This window comes from Staurois parvus, unplaced genomic scaffold (genome assembly GCF_062004578.1).
Source record: "Staurois parvus isolate SC_StPar_1 unplaced genomic scaffold, SC_StPar_1.0 ptg000090l, whole genome shotgun sequence".
Taxonomy (NCBI): domain Eukaryota; kingdom Metazoa; phylum Chordata; class Amphibia; order Anura; family Ranidae; genus Staurois; species Staurois parvus.
Genome location: NW_028317886.1, coordinates 1,002,458 through 1,025,485, shown reverse-complemented (window position 1 = coordinate 1,025,485; position 23,028 = coordinate 1,002,458). Strand labels below are relative to the sequence as shown.

At 41.3% G+C, this 23,028-nt stretch overlaps 1 protein-coding gene across 2 annotated transcripts in view; it reads left to right on the top strand.

The window, feature by feature from the left end:
- The window catches only part of ANXA10 (annexin A10), a 100,816-nt gene extending 86,340 nt beyond the window's left edge, over positions 1 to 14,476 (top strand). For both annotated transcript variants that reach the window (XM_089670509.1, XM_089670510.1), the window contains 2 exons: positions 2,699 to 2,821; positions 14,249 to 14,476. In XM_089670509.1, coding sequence (XP_089526635.1) covers positions 2,699 to 2,821; positions 14,249 to 14,317 — 192 coding nt within the window. In that variant the 3' untranslated portion in view covers positions 14,318 to 14,476. The remainder of the gene's footprint in view (positions 1 to 2,698; positions 2,822 to 14,248) is intronic.
- Positions 14,477 to 23,028: the final 8,552 nt, after the last annotated feature.

Below are 23,028 nucleotides of genomic sequence, written 5' to 3'. Positions count from 1 at the left end.
ACAACACATTTTACAATTTGAATGCTATCTATCACAAATATCTTTAAAGTGGTTGTAAAGGCAGAAGGTAAAAGTAAAAAAACCTTCTGCATTCAGTTTCCCCTGCAGCCCCCTAGAATACACACCCGAGCCTGGTCACGACCAAGGTCAGGGATTTTTTTCCCCACATTTCCCACAGGTACAGCAGTCCACTCAAATGAATGAGCTACAGTGCCCACACAAAAAACTGCACAAAATACAGAGATATGACCCTAGACTTACTCTATCCAATATGAAAAAAAAGCTTTGCCTTCAGATCTGCTTTAGATTTACTTCTTTCGGCTATTTTTACATGTACTTTGCTGGCACCTTGTGGTAAACTACATAATATAAAATGCTTCAAGTTCAACAGTTATCAGAGAGGAATACAGGGAGGATTAATAATATCAACCTTCACAATTGTCATTCAAACAATTCTGTGCTAGAATAATAAATAAGTTTACATATAAATCTAAAAAAAATGGAATAACACTGTTATCTTGAAATCAGACTTAAAAGTAAACTTTTGAAACAAATATTGTATTCTAACAATTGCATGCAGATAATACAGGTAAGGATAGCATTCAAGCCATATAATCTTTTGTTTTGTATGTCTTAAGTTATATTTTTTTTCATATTTATATGACAGCCAAGACATCCAGCAATCTTGACAGTATCAGAGTTTAGGACAAGTTATAATATTGTCAGGAGCGCTTACAATTTATACTTTCCTCAAACTCAGAAGCAACTCAAATATGAAATGCTTTAAAGCAGTGGTCTCCAAACTGTGGCCTGGGGGCCAGATGTGGTCCTTTCATTGCCTTTATCCGGCCCTTGGGGCTCTATTCCTCCCACTGACACTAATGATGGGAAACTTTTCCTCCCACACTGATACCAATGATGGGACACTATTCCTCCAATTGACATCAACAATGGGGCACTATTCCTCCCACTGACATCAAAGAAAGGGCACAATTCCTCCCAGTGACGGGGCACTATTCCTCCAACTGATACCAAGGATGGGAGACTATTCCTTCTTCTAATACCAATGATGATACACTATTCCTCCCAAACTCCAATGATGGGGCATTATTCCTCCCACTGACACCAAGGCACTAGTCCTTCCACTGACACCAAAGATAAGGCATTGTTTACTCTCACTGGACTCCAAGACACTTTCTACTCCCACTGGCCCTAGCCTGGCCCCCCTAAAGTTTGTAGGACAGTGATTTGGCCCTTTGTTTAGAAAGTTTGGAGACCCCTGCTTTAAAGCTAAATTCAAGTTGTGGATTTTTTGGGTCCAGCTTCAATAACTGTGGGATCCCCGAGGAAGCTGGAAATCTATGTAGTAGTCGCCAATGTCTTCAGCGTCTTACTGCATAGTGACCATAGGGATTAACTCGCTTAACAGCCTCTAAAGCCTAAGTCAAAATTCCCTCTCCAGATTGTGATTTTAGGGCATTCAGAAAACGCCCTGTAAACTTCACATTCATGTATGCATAGATACATAGGATAAAATTTGGGGAGTTCAGGGGCTTAAAAAAAAAGCCAAAACTCACAAAAGCATGAGTTTAACAGCAGCAGTGTGCACTGAGCCTAAATGCAGCCAAACACAAAACCAGAAAAATCAATACAGGGACATAACTTACAATCAGTAGTATTTTTCCCTTATGCTGATTACTCCTCTTTTAGTAGTAATCCTCCTCAATCCTGAAACCCTTTCGCCACGCACCCCCATCACTGTAACGTTCCAGTGCAGCAGGAGTTAATACAACTAGGGTGTAGTCACAGGTTCTTGTCAAGTAGCCCAACTATGACCACCCTTTCCGTCTAGCTGCTCCTTTCATAGAAGCTGTACTACAGCTTTTATGAAAGTAACAGGATCTATGAATGGAGGGAGCATAACTTTCAATCATCTGCCCATCCTCCATTCTTAGATCCTGATCCATTCGTAGAAGCTGTAGTACAGTTTCTATGAACAGAGCAGCTAGGAGGAAAAAGCAGGCATAGGTTGCTTGATGGGAACCTAAGACATTCCTCTAGTTATATTAACCCCTGCCACACCTGAAGATTACAGTGGAGGTAGTAGGGTAGGCGGGGCAGGACGGAGGAGGATTATTACTAAAAAAGCAGGAATCAGTACAGGGAACATATCCTACTCACTGTAAGTTATGCCCCTTGTGCTGACTATTCAGTTTTTTTGTATTTGGCTGCACTCAGGCTTTAAAATTCAAGTAGTTTAAAAAAATGTGGTTGCAACTTTTCAAATACCCTTGGCAACTGTTTCTTTTGCTGAACAGCTTGGACAGCATAGAAGGAAAATATAAATAAATGCATGTTTATCCCTACAAGGGATAGAAAGATATCTACTATTAAAGATCAATTACATTTTGTTTACTCTGGTTAACTTCCTATAACATACAGTAGATTTGAATGATATTTTTAATTAAAATGGTGTTCTTTAGTCTCATAGACCAAAATTGCAGATATCTGAATTGTTTACTTCTGGACTGACCATAAGGAAGGGTTAATACATTGACATTATAAAATTGCTGCATACAGTTGCCTTTATATATACAGCTTGCTCCATGTTCCAACTTTGCTTTACTTCTTAGTATACATTGTACATTTTACTCGATATGAAATTGTCTAATAGGGGTTTTATTCTTGTTCTGTTTAGGACTTTGGTTTTCACAACAAGACCATTATAAGGACTCTCATAGCCAGAAGTGAAATAGATCTGATGACCATCAAGCAAAGATACAAGGAAAGATATGGAAAATCTCTCCACCACGACATTAGGGTAAACGCATACAAACACACTGTTATGTATTCTATTACCATATGAGAGATGTTTCTTTCTCAAGATGCACCACCTCTAGATGGAGGTGTTAAATAAGAATTGAACTGTAGAAACTGTGCCCAAAAAGGTAGGCGGGGCAAAGGACTGGTCACACTAATGCCTCCTTGCAGTTTATCATTTCTCCATTACTGGCTTACTATATCTTGTTCTGAACTGTGTCTCTGTGTGGAGACGGCCACCATGGTAGAGGCACAGGGCTTTGCTTCCTCATGTGAAGGCCTTTAGCAAGCAGAATATTGATCAGCCAGTATTGACATCACCAAATGCCACTCAAAACTTCTTGAGACTAACAGTTAAGAGGCAACAGTGACTAACACACTCCAGATATAAATTTATGAGGATTTAGGTACAGGAGTGTCTAGGAAACTTAATAATCCAAGGAGTGCCCTGCTATTTTTCTGGAGCAATTAAGGACAAAAAAGGTGCATATTTTTCAGGTTATTGATTAGGCACAATTAACAGAAGTTTCCTATAACAATATAAATATTTACTTTGAGTCCTGTTTCACTTTATCAGTATGGATGTTGCACCACTTCCTCAGACTCAATCTTTCTAAAACTGAGCTCATAATATTTCCTCCTCTCTATGCAACCCACCCCCCGGATTCTTTGTCAAGTTCAGTAATACAACCATCCGTCCCTCCCCTCATACCCGGATACTAGGATACTAGGTGTAATTCTGGACTCAGGAATGTCCTTTCAGCCCCAAATCCAATCACTGCCCAAATCTTGAAGACTTCACCTCCATAACATCTCCAAATTTTGCCCCTTTTTAACCATTAAAACCACTAAGCAACTTATTCACTCCATTGATATCTCTCGCCTTGACTATTGTAACTCCCTCTTCATAGGCCTACCTCTTTGCAAGCTATTCCCTCTTCAGTCTATAATGAATGCTGCTAATAGACTCATCTACCTTACCAACCGCTCAATGTCTACCACCCCTCTCTGCCAATCCCTTCACTGGCTTCCCATTGCCCAACTAATAAAATTCAAAACATTAACAATAACATACAAAGCAATTTACAACTCTGCCCCAAGCTACATTACCAATCTTGTCTCCAAATATCACCCATATCATCTTCTCTGCTCCTCCCAAGACCTACTGCTCTCTAGCTCCTTTATCTCCTCCTCCCATGCTCCTCTCCAGGACTTCTCTAGAGCATTTTCTGTCCTCTGAAACTCCCTACCCAAATCTGTTAGGTTTTTTCCTACTCTGTTCATTCTTAGGCGGTCCCTGAAAACTCTTCTCTTCGGGAAAGCCCATTCTGCCTTCAGGTAATAACCAAATCTTTTATTTCTCCCATCACTTATTACCTTTTGTTCCACCAGTCCCTCCCTATTATATTGTAATCTTTCAGGAGCAGTGTCCCTACTATCACTGTTGTATTGAATTGTATTGTTGCTGTATTGTCTCCCTTTATATTGTAAAGTGCTCTGCAAACTGTCGGTGCTATATACATCCTGTATAGTAATAATCATAATCTCTAGTCCTCTTTCATCACCTGGCCTTTGAATGTCCATAACTCTGCCACAGGGGTTATTTACTAAAACTGGAGAATGTAAATCTGGTGCAGCTCTGCATAGAAACCAATCAACTTCCAGGTTTTTTTTTCCAAAGCTTAATTTGACAAGCTAAAGTTAGAAGCTGTTTGGCTTCCATGCACAGCTGCATCAGATTTTGAGCGTTCAAGTTTTAGTAAATCTCCTCCTATATGTCATTTAAAGTAGAACTAAAGAGAAAACTTTTTTTTTTAATTTTGGATAGAGTAAGGGAGGGTTATAACCTCTGTCAAGTTTTCCTCCAATTGTGTTCCATAAGGGAGATTTCCCTCCTGTGTATTATGTATGGTACAGAATGTTCTATATATGATGTTGGTTCTCCAGTCCAAGGAGAATTACAAAACTGCTACATAGATCACCATCTTTCATTTATTTATCTCTGTTGATTTATCCACTGCCTTGCAGACTACATAGACCTTGCCTATAAAGTTACTTAGAGCCTAACACCCTTACCACATTAGACTTTTTATTTAAAGATATTTAAGTTCTTCATATTTGGAGAGCATTACATTACCTCCATTTACCTATGAAGACCCATGTAAAAAATTCACCTTTACATTTTAAGGTCAGTGGAAACAATGTGGTTTTCTTACGCATTGTTTTCTAAGAGTGTCTGCATTTTTTATTACTAGCGCTTTAGATACCATATGGAGCATTTTAGACATTGAAGTCGTATTAAAAAATATAGGTTTCTTTTTGTGTCATTCTCCACTATAAACGATTCAGTTTTGGTAAATTTTAGCCAGAAGGGGTAATAATCCTATATGACTGTTTTGCTGATTTGGAGCTCTTTTTATAACGGTAAAAGTCAAATGCTATTAAAACAGCAAATTTCACTTTAGTTTTTCATCTGATTTAGTGAGCTTTTGCAGCAAACAGAGCATTTAAATGTCTTCCATGACTTTTTATGTACAAAGATATGCTACCAAGGATATTAAAATCTACAGTACATATGGCAGAGCCCTGCTAATTTAATCTGAATGACTGTGTGCCTATGACTATGGCACCTCTAACGGCTGCATGCAGTATATTTGTCTCTAAAATTGTCATCCTCTTTAAGTCCTCCAAACAGACATTTAGATGTACAGGAAAAAAAGCCACAGCAGCTGAAAAAAATACTGCAGTTTATTGCTTAAAGGGTAGTTAATTTGAATACAACACAATGAGTCCCAGTCCAACTTAATTTTTCTTGGACTGTTCTTGAGACTAGGGGCTTATAATTTAGAATATAATCAATTCATGGAACAACTCATAGATTTTTCCACACTTTTACATACAGCAATGCCCCATTCTTCATTGGGAAATCCAGCTCTTAGCAGTGTTGGCCAACACATCTTGTTTTAGGCATTGACCTCTTTCAAATGGTGAATCGTCAATTTTATAAAAAAACAATCACATACAGGACCTTGAAAAAGTATTCATACCCTTTGAAATTTTCCACATTTTGTCATGTTACAACCATAAATGTAAATGTATTTTATTGGTATTTTATGTGATAGACTAACACAAAGTGGCACATAATTGTGAAGTGGAAGGAAAATGATAAATGGTTTTCAAAGTGTACTGCATTTGTATTCAGCCCCTGAGTCAATACTTTGTAGAACCACCTCTTGCTGCAATTAAAGCTGCAAGTCTTTTTGGGTATATCTCTACCAGCTTTGTACATCTAGAGAGTGAAATATTTTCCCATTCTTCATTACAAAATAGCTCAAGCTCTGTCAGATTGGGTGGAGAGCATCTGTGAACAGCAATTTTCAAGTCTTGCCTCAAAAATAGCTTTGATCTAAACCATTCCGTTGTAGCTCTGGCTATATGTTTAGGGTTGTTGTCCTGCTGGAAGGTGAACCTCCGCCCCAGTCTCAATTATCTTTTGCATACTCTAACAGGTTTTCTTCTAAGATTGCCCTGTATTTGGCTCCATCCATCATCCCATCAACTCTGACCAGCTTCCCTGTCCCTTCTGAAGAAAAGCATCCCCACAACATGATGCTGCCACCACCATGTTTCATGGTGGGGATGGTGTGTTCAGGGTAATGTGTAGTGTTAGTTTTACGCCACACATAGTGTTTTGCTTATAGGCCAAAAAGTTCAATTTTGGTCTCATCTGACCAGAGCACCTTCTTCCACATGTTTGCTGTGTCCCCCACATGGCTTCTTGAAAACTACAAATGGGGCTTCTTATGGCTCTCTTTCAACAATGGCTTTCTTCTTGCCACTCTTCCATAAAGGCCAGATTTGTGGAGTGCACGACTAATAGTTGTCCTGTGGATAGATTCTCCCATTTGAGCTGTGGATTTCTGCAGCTCCTCCAGAGCTACTATGAGACTCTTGGCTGCTTCACTGATTGATGCTCTCCTTGCCCGGCCTGTCAGTTTAGATGGACTGCCATGTCTTGGTAGGTTTGCAGTTGTGTCATACTCTTTCCATTTTTAGATGATGGATTGAACAGTACTCCTTGAGATGTTCAAAGCTTGGGATATTTTTTTATAATCTAACCCTGCTTTAAACTTCTCCACAACTTATCCCTGACCTGTCTAGTGTGTTCCTTGGTCTTAATGATGCTGTTTGTTTACTAATGTCCCCTAACAAACCTCTGAGGGCTTCACAGAACAGCTGTATTTATACTGAGATTAAATAACACACAGGTGGACTCTATTTACTAATTAGGTGACTTCTGAAGGCAATTGGTTCCCCTAGATTTTAGTAAAGGAGGTTGAATACAAATGCATGGCACACTTTTCAGATATTTATTTGTGAAACATTTTGAAAACCATTTTTCTTCCACTTCACAACTTTGCCACTTTGTGTTGGTCTATCACATAAAAATCCCAGTAAATTACATTTACGTTTTTGGTTGTAACATGACAAAATGTGAAAAATTTCAAGGGGTATGAATACTTTTTCAAGGCACTGTAAGTTAAGTAAAGTTGTAGGACCTTCTGGGTGCCGCATAATATATATAAGAAAATAATTAAAATGATTATTTTATTACATGGGTTATATTAAAAACCAACATTCTGGGGTCCTTTAGGTCTCAAAAAGCAAGTTTATTACAGTTTTTTCTTTCAGCTGCCTGGCAGCTCATATCCAAATTCTGAACACCCCCACACTCCTCCTCTAACCCTTTGGGTGATATTATGTAGATGGAGGAACTCCTGGTGAGGGACATTGATACCTGGGATAAATTTAAATTTCTTTGACTGATCTGGGTGCATTACTTCTCTTCGAATGCACTGAAAATTTTGATCTCCATTTCATTTCTAATGGACTTACTCTTGCTTTGACTATTTCCATTAGCCTTACACCTCTGTGGTCGTGTGTAGGATAGTATACCGCTGAAAGATTTTATTGCTTCTCCTTCTCCCCTCTTTTTTTTTACATGAGGTTTGTTTATTCTTTGATCATTACTTGGAGAGTCTAGCTTGGCTCTTTCTCCCACTTTCATACTTTTTTATCCTCTCTTTTTTTCCCCCTTCCTCGGTATGTCTTGGTTTATTATGTTGAATACAGATGATACATTTCATGTGTCCTCCTCCCAGATGACCATTGTCAATGGGAAAGAAAATGAGGGGAAATTCATTTTTGAGTTGTTCCCAGAGCAAGAAGAGTAAATCTTCCCTTCGTGATACCTGTAAGAAGACTACTGTCTAAGAAGGGAATTCCCTTCACTTTCTCAGTTTGGGAAATTGCCTCTAACTTTGTGTTGCATCTCTGGGATAGTAAAGGAAGGGAAGTCTACTCAATGTTACACAGACAGCAAAAAAAAAAGTTCTGGCAGGGGTTTAAAGCTGAACTCCGGCAAAAATGGAAAATCCTCCCTTATAGTGGGGCAGGGACTGGTAGCATATTGTAAAGGCAGCTGATGGGAGCAAGGAATTAGGTAAGTAAAATTGCTTTTTATTGGTACCCTTGCGGTGCAGGGAGAGCCCCACAGCAATGGAAGATGTTTTCTTTTTCCAGGTTATCAGCTTTATCTCTTACCTACTTGATCCAAAGGTTCGGCTATACAAAGTGGTGTATTTAGCTTTTATGCTGCCCTAGGCAACACAAATATTGTGCGCCCCCCCAATGAGAGAGCGAGAGAGATCAATGACTGTGTGTGTATATGTATGATTCTCTCTCTCTCTCACATATTCCTCATAGCAAATACCACCCCCCCAAAAAAAAAATCCCTATTACACTTCGTGGAAAAAGTGGAGAGGAAAAAGCCAGGAGGAAGTGAGCTGTGTTGTGTTCTCTGGGCTCTCCCTCCTGTGGTCCATGCAGCACATGAGCCAGGGTCACTGATAGATCGTATGGGACTGTACACACACAAAAACACACAGTATGATTAACACCCCCAACCCACATTTCCTGCTGCCCCGAGATGAGAAGCCCTTGGAGGAGATAGGGGGTGGTAATTATAGTGTGTGTGTGTACAGTCCCATATGATCTATCAGTGATCCTGTCTCATGTGCTGCATGGAGGACATGAGGGAGAGCCCAGAGAGCACAACACAGCTCACTTCCTCCTGGCTCTTTCCTCTCCGCTACTTCTCCTCTCCCTGCTCCAGGCATTCCTCTGGTCTCATCTCTGAGTGCGAGCAGGAGAAGGACCTTAGCGGTCACTCAGGGACACCAAGGCACCCCCTCAATCTGGCCAGGTCTGTCTCTCCCTCCAGCAGCAGAAAGCCAGCAGACGGGAGAGGGAGAGAAAGTTTCAACTGCTCGAGGGAGAGATACACAGTGCATCATTCTGCAACTGCTGCTCTCCCCACCACACCAATCCTCCTGCTGTCTGGGCCATCTACAGGAGTACCGGTGGTATCCCTCTGATGCTGGCCCTGCATGAGTCATTCTGCTGTTGCTCACCTGGTCCCTTCTTCCAGGGGAGGCAGTGCCACCCCCCCCCTAAAAATTTCCACCCTAGGCAAATGCCTTGTTTGCCTTACTGTAAATACACCGCTGGCTATACATAGGTATTAAAGGAAGAGTGTCATCAGTAATCTAAATGTGGTTGGACTGATTGTGAGCATGTACTCTGGGGCATTCTCTCCTTTCAGAAAGTTTGTCTAAGCACTAACTACTGAATTTGTGAAGCAAAACTGTCATACAAGTTGGGGATATCTAATTGTGTAAGCATATGCCACATCAAGCTGTGTTTGCATGTTTGAAACACAGTACCTGAGAAAGAAGACCATATGAAATAAAATATGAGTAAATGCAAGACTTTGTGGACATGTTTTGTCAAGGGTACAGTTTTTCCAATTTGAAAAACCTGTAGAAAAAAAAAACAGTTAATAATTTAATACCAATAGAAGAGAATGCCATCTCTAAAATAATTTAAAAGCTAACTCCACCTTTCAGACCATATTTCATGTTACACCCATATTTACAGTGCAACATAAAACATGAACAACATGCACCTCCAAACTGGTCCCCACACTTACAGGATTGTGGGGCTCTTCTCTCTGCTGGCTCCTGCCGCATATGACACACATCCACATTATTTATTCACAGGCATTCATGAATGAAAAAACTACAAGTCCCAATTTCCACTTTGGAAGTTTGACGCCTGTCAAATCTCAGAGACAGGTCATTCAGAGTGAGGGAGACTTTCCTTAGCTCCTCCTCAGCTCCAGTTACATGCCCCAGCTGGGAGAGGACTTCTTACTCTGAACTGCTTGGTCTGGTGAATGTGTTATGAAGGGGGAATATATGCTATTGAGGAGAAGGGGTGATATTTATACTTGAGGGGAGGAAGCAGAACAGGAGGGTAGTTGTACTGGGGGCGATCTGTACTGAGAGGAATTCTACTGGAAGGGAGCTGTGCTGAGGCAGATCTGTACAAGGAGAGATCTGTACTAGTGTGGGGATCTGTACTAGGGGAGATCTATATTACTAGGGGATCTATACTGGGGATATCTGTACTATCAGATCTGTATGTGGGAAGAACTGTTCTGGGGTAATTCTGTACTGGGGAGGGAGCTGTACTAGGGGAGATCTATATGAAGGAAGATCTGTAGTAATGGGGGATCTGCACTAGGGGAGAGCTATATTAGTAGGGGATTTGTAGTGGGGAGATCTGTACTAGAAGATCTGTATGTGGGGAGAACTGTACTGGGGTAATTCTGCACTGGGGAGGGAGCTGTACTAGGGGATATCTATATGGAGGAAGATCTGTAGGAGTGGGGGATATGTACTAGGGGAGATCTGTATTACTAAGGGATCTGTACTGGGGAGATCTGTACTAGAGGATCTGTATGTGGGGAGAACTGAACTGGGGTAATTCTGTACTGGGGAGGGAGCTGTACTAGGGGAGATCTATATGGAGGAAGATCTGTAGTAGTGTACTGAGCATAGCTGTACTGGGGGAGTTCTGTACTGATGCAAAGCTGTACTGGGGGAGAGCCTTACTGGGGGAGCTGTAATTGGGGAAATCTATTGCGGGGGAAGTCTTGTACAGGAAGATTTGAACTGGGGGGTTCTGTACTGGAGAGAGCTGTACTAAGGAAGATATTTACTAGGGAACGCTGTACTGGGGGGAGATCTATATTAGTAGGGGATCTGTACTGGGGAGATCTAAACTGGTGGCAGATCTGTATGTGGGGTGAACTGTAGTGGGATAAATCTGTACTGAAGATAGCTGTACTGGGGAGGGAGCTGTACTAAGCAAGATCTGTTGTAGTGGTGGATCTGTACTGAGGAGAGCTGTACTGTAGGAGTTCTGCACTGATGGAGAGCTGTACTGTAGGAGTTCTGTACTGATGGAGAGCTGTACTGAGGGAGAGCCCTCCTGGGGGGAGCTGTAATTTGGGAAAGCTATAGTGAGGGAGATCTTTACAGGGAGAGCTGTACTGGGAAAGGATCTGTACTGTTGAGAGCTGGTCTAGGGGAGATCTTTACTGGGGAGAGCTTTACTGAGGGAGATTTTATATTTTAGACAGAGTTTTTTCACCTATGTCTGATTGGGGAGATTTACCTTCACTTCCTGTCTCATAGCCAAAACAAGAAGTGAGAGGAAATCCCTCCAAAGTGAGAAAATCCCTGGTTGTCACTAGGGTCACCAGAACTAGTGCCCTCATTGGAAGATTTCTCCTCTTTTAATGTTCTGAGGTCAACCCAAAATTTGTGATTTTCTCTTACTTTCACTTTTAATAATAACAATATACAGGACAAATAGAGAGCGCGAATCTCCTTAACGGGGCATAAACCGCAATAAAAACAGATGTTCTAACTCCTCTCTATTCTGTCCAAAACTAAGAAAAAAAAAAGTTTTGCCTTTAGTTATACTTTAAGTACATTATATACTCCTGACCACTGGAATATTTATATTATATGAGAGTTGCTGGTTGCCAGGTAGTCAATGACTATGCTAATGAAGTTCTTCTTCAAGGTAGGCTGTGTGCAGAAAGGAACATGGAATGGAGATCCATTTTTACAAATGATTGTTCTGAGGTTTCTACATGTCTTTTAGACTTTTTTGTGTGGCACAGTAAATAAACATATTTGTTGGGGTACAAGGACTGTGGCATACATAATGAGTAGGCTCAGGTTTTAAGGCCATCCCACTGTTAGCACAATTTTGCCACATACGAAATTCACCTAGTTCTTTGCATGCCCAAGGCTGAAACCCTCAGGATAAAAACATAATTTGTCCATGGCCCTGGTAGTCCTTTGACACTTCCTCCAGCTCCATACCTCTAAAAGGATCAAGGTCAGGAGAAGGTCCACAGGAGTCTACAGGAGCCAGCGGATGGCACCAACAATCCACTGATAGCCGGTACAATGCTTTGCAGGCTCAAATACACAAAAAAAATAATAAATGCATATTTTTGCTTGTGCAAAATGGGTGCATTATTTTTTTTTTGTTGCAAAAGGTGGAATTCTCTTTTTAACTCACCTCCAAGCCATATATAATAAAGCAAAAACAATATTGGGGAATGAGCTAGGTACCAATAAAGTACTTGTAATGCTATGTGTGCCTACTCATGGCTGCTGCTTTATTCCTGAAACTTTTCGATGTATGCATCTCATTTCAGTGATGTAATACCTAAACTTGCACAGTTAAAACAGACAGTTAGGGCTGGATCACAGCAAGTCACTTGCTCTGCAGCATCTCCATTGATAATACATCTTGCACACTTTTCAAAAAGTATAATGCTTTCTGTAATTAGGCAAGGGAAATTGTGACATTCATTCAATGAGTGACATTTATATATTTTAGCAGAGGAAGTTCAGGGCATGCATCATGGTCAAGTGGTGCAATAGCCTAACAGTTTTTAGGAATGAAGCAGCAGCCATGACTGTGGCACACATCACTAAAGGTACATTATTGGTACCTAGCTAATGCCCCAATATTGTTTTTGCCGCCTAGAGTTTGGCTTTAAAGTTTGGGCTGCAAGGGTTAATTGCTCATTTAGGTTTAGAGGATGTAGAATAGAAGATCTACTTACCTGATCCTGAGCCCCTCTGTGCTGCTAGACTGGTCCCTGCACCGTCTTACCCACAATGATCCCCTGATCTATGATCATGATGTTGTCAAGAAAGATGCAGGGTCCACAACCGTCCACCGGCAGGTCGTTGGTGAAGGCCATCTGCTGGAGGAGCAGAGGATTAGTAGATTTTCTCTAACCTAGAATAAATGAGCTGTTAAATTGTCCAGTAAAGGTGCAGTCCCACTGCAAGGGAGAATTTTCAAATTTGGGGTTTTAACATTTACAGTATCTGTGTGTGTGCATACATACATGCACAAGCCTGGCTCACAGTCTGCACTCTAATTCATCCCAAACGTGTTCTATTGGGTTGATGTCAGGACTCTGTGCAGGCTAGAAAAGTTTCTCCACTCCAACCTTGCTCATCCATGTCTCAATGGACCTTGCTTTGTGCACTGGTGCGTAGTCATGTTGGAACAGGAAGGAGCCGTCTCCAAACTGTTCCCACAAAGTTGGGAGCATGAAATTGCCCAAAATGTCTTGGTATGCTGACACCTTAAGAGTTCCCTTCACTGGAACTAAGGGGCCAAGCCCAACCCCTGAAAAACAACCCCACACCCTAATCCCCCCTCCACCAAATTTACACTTGGCACAATGCAGTCAGGCAAGTACTGTTTTCCTGGCAACCGTCAAATCCAGACACATCCATCAGATTGCCAGACAGAGAAGCATGCTTGGTCACTCCAGAGAACATGTCTCCACTGCTCCAGAGTCCAGTGGCGGCGTGCTTTACACCACTGCATCTGCCACTTTGCATTGCAACTGGTGATGTAAGGCTTGGATGCAGTTGCTCAGCCATGGAAACCCATTCCATGAAGCTCTCTACGCACTATTGTTGTGATAATCTGAAGGCCACATGAAGTTTGGAGATCTTTAGCTATTGACTCTGCAGACAGTTGGCGACTTTTGCACACTGTGCGCTTCGCATGCGATGACCTCGCTCTGCAATTTCGTGACTGAGTTGCTGTTGTTCCCAGTTGCTTCCACTTTGTTATAATACCACTAACAGCTGGAATATTTAGTAGCAAGGAAATTTCACAGATGGCTTTATTGCACAGGTGGCATCCTATCATGGTACCACGCTTGAATTCACTGAGCTCCAGAGAGCGACCCATTCTTTCACAAATGTTTGTAGAAGCAGTCTGCATGCCTAGGTGCTTGATTTTTTACACCTGTGGCCATGGAGGTGATTGGAACACCTGAATCCAATGACTTGGAGGGGTGTCCCAAGACTTTTAGCAATATAGTTTATATTATACAAATATAAAAATACGACAAATACTGTGATAATCATAACTGCTAATTAAATGTTTGTATGTTTTTATTTTATAGCATTATGCATCAGGACACTATGAAAAAGCCCTTCTTGCCATCTGTGCTGGAGACATACAGGACTACTGAAAATTAAATCCAAACTGGACATTTGTCATAACATTCTGAATCAAATGATATTGTTTTTAAAAATGTCTACAGCAAAAAACGTTAATCAGGTTATTAAAAGTGTAAATTGATTGTATTTCTCATCAAAAACATGAAAATAAAAAAAACATATGTAAGCAATCTATGCATTCTTTTTGTACTTCACTGCACTCCATTTTTGTATGGCTCCCTGATACAGAAAAACAGCATTGTCACATAAATACTATTTTTTACTATTCCCCAGCAAATGTGTGCACATTAATTTAGCTGGAATAGTTTTTGATCTCTGTGAGTGCTTCATAGCGTGCATTAATTGCCTTAAAGTGACCCTGTCACTACAGGGCCACCTATGTACAATTGCCCATTGTGTAAAAGAGTATTTAGTAGCAGGGAAATTTCATGGATGGACTTATTGCACAGCTGGCAACCTATCACTGTACCACATTTGAATCCACTGAGCTCCTGAGGCTAGGTTCACACCTACAAACTAAAAAATCCCAGCGCCAATCAAAGAAAGTATACAATTATGCAGCCGTGCACCAGTGAAAACCACCAATAATGAATAACACAAAAAACAGCGCAAAAATTAAATAAACAGGCCTTGTTTAATAGCCTCAAAGGCTTCAAAGGAACAAGTTTCCAAATTGTAAATATAGGGATCTCACGCTTTAAGAATCACTGTAGAAGATGACCAGCTTTCCACCTCTAAAATGGCCGCTTGAACCGCAAAAGTCGGCGTGCGTTCCAAATACCGGAAGTGACGTAGGCCAAGATGACGGCAGACCGGAAGTGCGTCAACGCGTTTCGCCCCACCCACAGGGCGTTCTCAAGACACCACCTTCAGTCTCCAGCCGTCTTTTATACCCCTTAGGGAGAGCTCTCCTGTTATTTTATTGAAACATGTGTGTGTCCTTATTCTATCGATTTATATGGTATTGAGTGGCAGTATTACACTATGTAGCCTTTCTTTCCTTGCACATTATTGAGGATTCCATGGAGAAGTAGAGTGGAGTCGATTTCTGTATCTAAGCAGGGTGAAGAAGGCGATTTGAGTTCCTCCTGAGGTGCTATAGGATCCCTTATATCCTATGAGGCTTATTACTCACCTCCATCTGGTGAGTGTGGTCAATATTATTTTTCACGTGGTGATTAGGTGGAAGCACATTTTGGAACATTGTCTTGAAAATCCTTTTGGGAAAATAAGGACTTATGTTTGAAATATTATATATATATATAGATATATTTTTGCACGGACATTTATTTATTTGTGATTATTTTTATTTAATTTTTGCGCTGTTTTTTGTGTTATAGGTTCACACCTATGCAGGTTGCTTTTGACCCATTTCTGCATTGCGTTTTTGCACCTGTTTTGCCGTGTTTTGGATGCATTTTTCTTTTCTTTTTTCTGGTCGCTAGGCAGATTTAAAACGCAAACCACATCAAAAGTGCATTAAAAAAAGCAGCAAAAATGCAATACATGCCTTTCTGCTGCATTTCCATTGAAGTCTATAGAACCAAAAACGCAACTTTTTGCATTCAACAAAAGTCCATGACCCTATCCAAAAAACACACCAGGTGAAAAACGTGGAGATGTGAACATGTCTCATAGGAAATCATGTTAAAAGGACTGTACTGCGTTTCTGCAAAACGCTGCAGAAAACGCTTAGGTTTGAACCTAGGGTTATAGTGACCCATTCTTTTACAAATGTTTGTAGAAGCAGTCTGTACGCCAAGGTGCTTGATTTTATACACCTGTGGTGATTGGAGCACCTAAATCCAATGATTTGGAGGAGTATCTCAATACTTTTGGCAATATAGTGTATATGCAGATTGGATGCAATTTGAACCACATCCAATCTGCATGACATGTGAAATAGCATTGCTTCCTATGGTACCTGTTCACATACTGTATGTCCGGTGCACTGGTGGTGCAGATTTAGTGTAGTTTGAAAAAGAGTATTCTTTTCTGAGCAATGCGGTCCGGTTCAGGTGCAGTTTACAGGTTATTGACTTCTATGGGAACCGTTTCTGAACTGCACATGTGTGAAAAGGATAAAATTCTGACCTAATCCTGACATGTATCAATTAGCTGTGAAACCTGAGCTTCGATCCGCACCGCACATGTGAATCAGCTCATAATGACTGCAACTGCTGCCTGTCATTTCTCATGTGAAGAAGGAGAGAGGAGAAAGACTGCACCTGGACACAGCCCTAGATTGATCCAGGAGTGTTTAGAGAGGGGGCACAATAAGTCTTAAAACATTTTTACTTTAAAGTGGTTGTAAACCTCAGATGTGATATAAGAACAAAGCATTTCCTTCTATAGGGTATATTTGTCTATATCCAGAGCACTGTCATTTCTGTCTGCTGCTTCATTCCTCTGGTATTAGCATGAATCGCTTCTGACAAGTTTTCCTGACACCAAGAGAAATATGGTGACAGGGGAGGGACCTCCAGCAGAGTGACAGCCTCAGCTCTGTTCCTGTGAAGGGAAGAGACACACCCTATCAGCACAATCAGCTCTCAGAATTCTCAAAATTGAGCTCTGTAGAGTGCAGCTTTAGCTCTGTGCCCTCTTTTTTCTGAACTCTCAGACAAGCTGTATAAATTCAGCACTTTATACAGATGTAGAGAAAAAGAGAAGATAGCAGGTAAACAGGTAAAACTTATGTAGGAAGATTTGTTTAATCTCTGTGTATCACCTGAGGCCAGTCACTTCATTGGATATATGTAAGGGTTTACAATCACTTTAATGCGGGGAATGAATTAAAGAATAAGTAAATCCAACATTTCATATTCCTGATATGTGCCTTCTGTACCATGTACTTGTATGAAAATGTATCCTATTCGTTTTTTATTGCTTTGTGTGAAATCCCTGGTGTTCCTACCAGTCCCCCTGCTTTCCTATTAAAAACCGACCAGACTATGCAGGAGAGCACAGAGCAGTCCATTTTCTGACTGTGTTGGGAACTCAGACTGCCCTCTTCCAATGATCAGACTTGTGCTGCACAATAAGATCAGTGTGCTGATGTTTCTCTCCCCCAGCTCCCTGAGCTCCTTATACAGCTGAGGACGGAGGGTATGTGATCTCTAAAAGAAGAAAAATGTATTTAGAAGTTTTTTTTAGGTATACACAAATGATTTGCCTTTCATTTCTATTTCCAACTTAATTTTTTTTACAAGGCAAGGTTTATACTTTAACCACTTGCCCTCCGGAAGATTTACCCTCTTAATGACTAGGCCAATTTTTGCTATTCGGCACTGTGCTATTTTAACTAATAATTGTGCAGTCATGCAATGCTGTACCCAAATTAATATATGTCCGTTTTTACACAAATAGATCTTTCTTTTGGTGGTATTTGATCACCACTGGGTTTTCTTTTTTGTGATATAAATGAAAGAATAAAATTTTGGAAAAAAAACTACATTTTCTACTTTCTGTTATATACAATCTCCAAAAAACTTAAATTTAGTCATAAATGTAGGCCAAAACGTCTTTGCTAAAAGAAAATTCCAATATGTGTATATTTTTTGGTTTATGTGCAAGTTATAGCGTTTACAAACTATGGCATATACAGTATATTGAAATTTATACAGCTTTTACTTTCTGACTTCCTATCACATTTCTTGAAGTGCTAAAATGCCAGGGCAATACAAACACCCCCCAAATGATCCCTTTTTGGAAAGCAGACACCCCAAGGAATTTGCTGAGAAGCATGTTGAGTCCATGGAAGATTTTATTTTTTGCCCCAAATCTTTGGAAAATTACAAAACAATTTTTTTTTTCACAAAGTTGTCCCTTAAATGATAATTTGTTCACACATGCCAAGGGTATATGTGGAATAACACCCCAAAACACATTCTGCTACTTCTCCCGAGTATGGGGATACCACATGTGAGAGACTTTTTGGCAGCCTAGCCACATACAAGCCCCCAAATCTAATGACCACCTTCAGGCTTTCAAAGGGCATAGTTCCCCGTGTCACTTCCTCACTACCTATTACAGTTTTGGAGGTCCTAAAATGCCGGGGTGATACAAACACCCCCTCAAATGACCCCTTTTTGAAATGCAGACACCCCAAGGAATTTGATAAGAGGCATGTTGATTATTTTGCAGATATCATTTTTTTGTCACAGGGTCTTGAAAAAGAAAATAAAAATAAATTTTCGTTTTCTTTCTTCATTTTCCAAAAACTTGTGCTTTTACTATCCTGGAGTTCTATGCCCAACATTAGAAACTTCTGCCACAACTCTTCTAAAGTATAACTAAATGCAAAACTTTTTTTTTGGTTTTGGATAGAGTGGAGAGGGATTAGAACCCCTGTCATGTTTTATTGCAGTCTGTGCCCCCGTTAAGAAGATTCCTCCTCTCGATTTGTCCTGTTTACCATTATCATTGCCAGTGAAAGTAAAAAAAAAATCCCAACTTTTTGGTTGTCCCCAGAAAAGTAATAGAGGGGGAATCCTCCAATAGGGACACTAGTTCTGGTGATCTGGAGGTCCCCAAGGAATTACCTTTCTTTGCAGGGATTTCTTCTCACTTCCAGTTTTGTCTATGGGACAGGAAGTGAAGGGAGATCTCTGCAGTGACACAGATGAAGAACAAAAATCTGACAAGGGGTTATAACTCTCCCTTGCTCTAACCAAAATGAAAACAATATGCCTACAGTTCTACTTTAAGGTTAAAAACATTTTAGCTTTAGAACCACTTGAAGCTTAATAAAGCTAAACTCTAGGCAGGTGTAATGCATAAAAAATAGCTGGTATTAAAGCAGAGTTCAAGCTGCAAAAAAAATAGAAGTCAGCAGCTACAAAAACTGTAGCTGCTGACTTTTAAAATACAGTCATTTACCTTTCCCTTGGTCCAGCAGTGTCCTCACCACGGCTGGTTTCACCAGCCGTCTTCTCTCCCCGGCACCGGCATCTTCAGTGTGGGCACTCAGCTGTGACAGCTTGCGGCTTCACAGCCGGGTGCCCACTGCGCATGTGTGAGAAGTACTGCGCTTTGTAAATGGCCCTGTAGTCTTCCCTGTAGTCTTCTGGGACCTGTCCCAGAAGACTACAGGGAGGGAGGGGAGGACAACTCTCGCTTCCGATCGCCTTAGGTGATCGCAGCGGAAGTGGGAGCGGGTACCTGTCAAATGCTGGTACCCGCTCCCCAAAGGTGACAATCCTTAATGGGGAGTGGGGGACAAAGACTTAGAGCAGAACTTCCCATTTTGGGTGGAGCTCTGCTTTAAATGCAAACACAAACATTTGTATATTTATGCTGGAATAATACACTGCTCCAAAAAAATTAAAGGAACACTTTTTAATCAGAGTATAGCATCAAATTGTTTAAACTCCTGGGATATTGATCTGGTCAGTTAAGTTGTAGAGGGGGTTGTTAATCAGTTTCAGCTGCTTTGGTGTTAATTAAATTAACAACAGGTGCACTAGATGGGCAACAATAAGACGGCCCCCAAAACAGGAAAGGTTTTACAGGTGGAGGCCACTGAGATTTTTTTCCCTGATCATCTTTTCTGTTTTTTACTAGTTTTGCATTTGTCTAGGGTCAATGTCACTACTGGTAGCATGAAGCGATACCTTGACCCTACAGAGGTTGCACAGGCAGTCCAACTCCTCCAGGAAGGTACATCAATACGTGCCATTGCCAGACGTTTTGTTGTGTCTCCCAGCACAGTCTCAAATCAAGAGCATGGAGGAGATTCCAGGAGACAGGCAGTTACTCTAGGACAGCGTTTTTCAACCACTGTGCCGCGGCACACTAGTGTGCCGTGAGATATTGTCTGGTGTGCCGTGGGAAAAATTCCAATTTCATCTGTAACATGTGGCTTCGGCTCACAAATAGACCAATCATTAGAATCTAATGATTCAGTGGTCGGCAAGCCGCGGCTCGCGAGCCACATGCGGCTCTTTACCCAGTCTAATGCGGCTCTTCTGTGTGCCGGGCGCCTGCTCCCCTCCCTCCTCTCGGTCGGCCGCTCCCCTGCCTCCTCTCGGTTGGCAGCCCCAAAAGTCCGCGCGGACCTTTTAATCCGGCTTGCGGATGTGGCTGTCAGGATGTGTGTAGGCGGGGCAGCGTGCCGAACGTGAGGGGAGGGGAGCTAGGCTCCTCTCACAGTCCGCCCTGAAGACCCGAACGGCGCGGGAAGACAGCGAGAGGAACGCAAAAGGTAAGTGAATTGACACGGGGGACTTGGCTTACTAGAAGGGGGGGGGGGAATAGTACTGTGGGGGATGAAATACTATATGAGGGATGAATTACTTTATGAGGGATGAAATACTATATGGGGGGATGAAATACTATATGGGGGATGAATTACTATATCAGGGATGAATTACTATATGAGGGATGAAATACTATATGGGGGGATGAAATACTATATGAGGGATGAATTACTATATGGGGGGATGAAATACTATATGAGGGATGAATTACTATATGAGGGATGAAATACTATATGAGGGATGAAATACTATATGGGGGGATGAAATACTATATGAGGGATGAAATACTATATGGGGGGATGAAATACTATATGAGGGATGAAATACTATATGAGGGATGAATTACTATATGGGGGATGAAATACTATATGAGGGATGAAATACTATATGGGGGATGAAATACTATATGGGGGATGAAATACTATACGGGGGATGAAATACTATACGGGGGATGAAATACTATACGAGGGATGAAATACTATACGGGGGATGAATTGCTATGGGGGATGAATTACTATATGGGGGATGAATTACTATGGGGGATGAATTACTATATGGAGGATGAATTACTATATGGGGGATGAATTACTATATGGGGGATGAATTACTATGGGGGATGAATTACTATGGGGGATGAATTACACTATGGGGGATGAATTACACTATGGGGGATGAATTACTATATGGGGGATGAATTACTATGGGGGATGAATTACTATATGGGGGATGAATTACTATATGGGGGATTAATTACTATGGGGGATGAATTACTATATGGGGGATTAATTACTATGGGGGATGAATTACTATGGGGGATGAATTACTATATGGGGGATTAATTACTATGGGGGATGAATTACTATGGGGGATGAATTACTATATGGAGGATGAATTACTATGGGGGATGAATTACTATATGGGGGATTAATTACTATGGGGGATGAATTACTATATGGGGGATTAATTACTATGCTTACTATGGGGGAATATTACTATACTTACTATGGATGACACATACACATCATTCATCTACTCTTGGTCCGGCCCCCGGGTCCAATTATAAAATACTTTATTATTTCATAATAAAGTAATTATAAAATAATTTCTTTGTGTTTGATTCCTATTCAAGAGAATTACTTTATATATAGTCAATATAGGCACAGAGGTAAATTTTTTTAACATTTTCTAATGGTGGTGTGCCTCGTGATTTTTTTCATGAAAAAAGTGTGCCTTTGCACAAAAAAGGTTGAAAAACACTGCTCTAGGAGAGCTGGGCAGGGCCTGTAGATGGTTCTTAATCCATCAGCACAACCGGTTTCTGCTGCTCTGTGGATGGAGGAACAGGATGAGCACTGCCAGAGCCCTACAAAATGACCTCCAGCAGGCCACTGGTGTGAATGTCTCTGACCAACCAGAAACAGACTTCATGAGGGTGGCCTGAGGGCCCAACGTCCTCTAGTGGGCCCTATACTCACTGCCCGGCACCATAGAGCTCGATTGGCATTTGCTATTGAACACAAGAATTGGCACTAGCACCCTGTGCTTTTCACAGATGAGAGCATTTTCACCCTGAGCACATGTGACAGATGTGAATGGATCTGGAGAAGCCATGGAGAACGTTATACTGCCTGTAACATCATCCAGCATGACTGTTTTGATGGTGGGTCAGTGATGGTCTGAGGAGGCATATCCATGGAGAGACGCACAGACCTCTACAGGCTAGATAATGGCACCCTGACTGCCATTAGGTATCGTGATGAAATCCTTGGACCCATTGTCAGACCCAACACTGGTGCAGTGGGTCCTGGGTTTTTCCTGGTGCGCGACAATGCCCGCCTCATGTGGTGAATGTATGCAGGTAGTTCCTGGAGGATGAAGAGATTGATATCATTGAATGGCCCCACGCTCACCTGACCTAAATCCAACAGAACACCTCTGGGATATCATGTTTCGGTCCATCCAACACTGCCAGATTGCAGCTTAGACTGTCCAGGAGCTCAGTGATGCCTTGGTCCAGATCTGGATGGAAATCCCCCAGGACTCCATCTGTCGTCTCACTAGGAACATGCCCCGATGTTGTCAGACATGTATACAAGCACGTGGGGGTCATACAAACTACTGAATGCCATTTGGAGTTGCTGCAATGAAATTTCAGCAAAATGGACTAGCCTGCTGCATAATATTTTCACTTTGATTTTCAGGGTGTCTTTGAATTCAGTCCTCTGTAGGTTGATAATTTTCATTTCCATAAAAAGATGGAGCATCCTTACATTCCTAACACATGACCCAGTCCATATCAGTATAGATATCCAGCAGGAGACTTTTCCCCATTGAAATCTGATGCGTTTTAAAGTGTTCCTTGCATTGTATTGAGCAGTGTGTATTCCTCTAACAAGGCTGCATAGCAGTACATAGTCTGGTGCCCGCCCATACTGATAACAGGGCGGGAGGAGCTGTGGTGA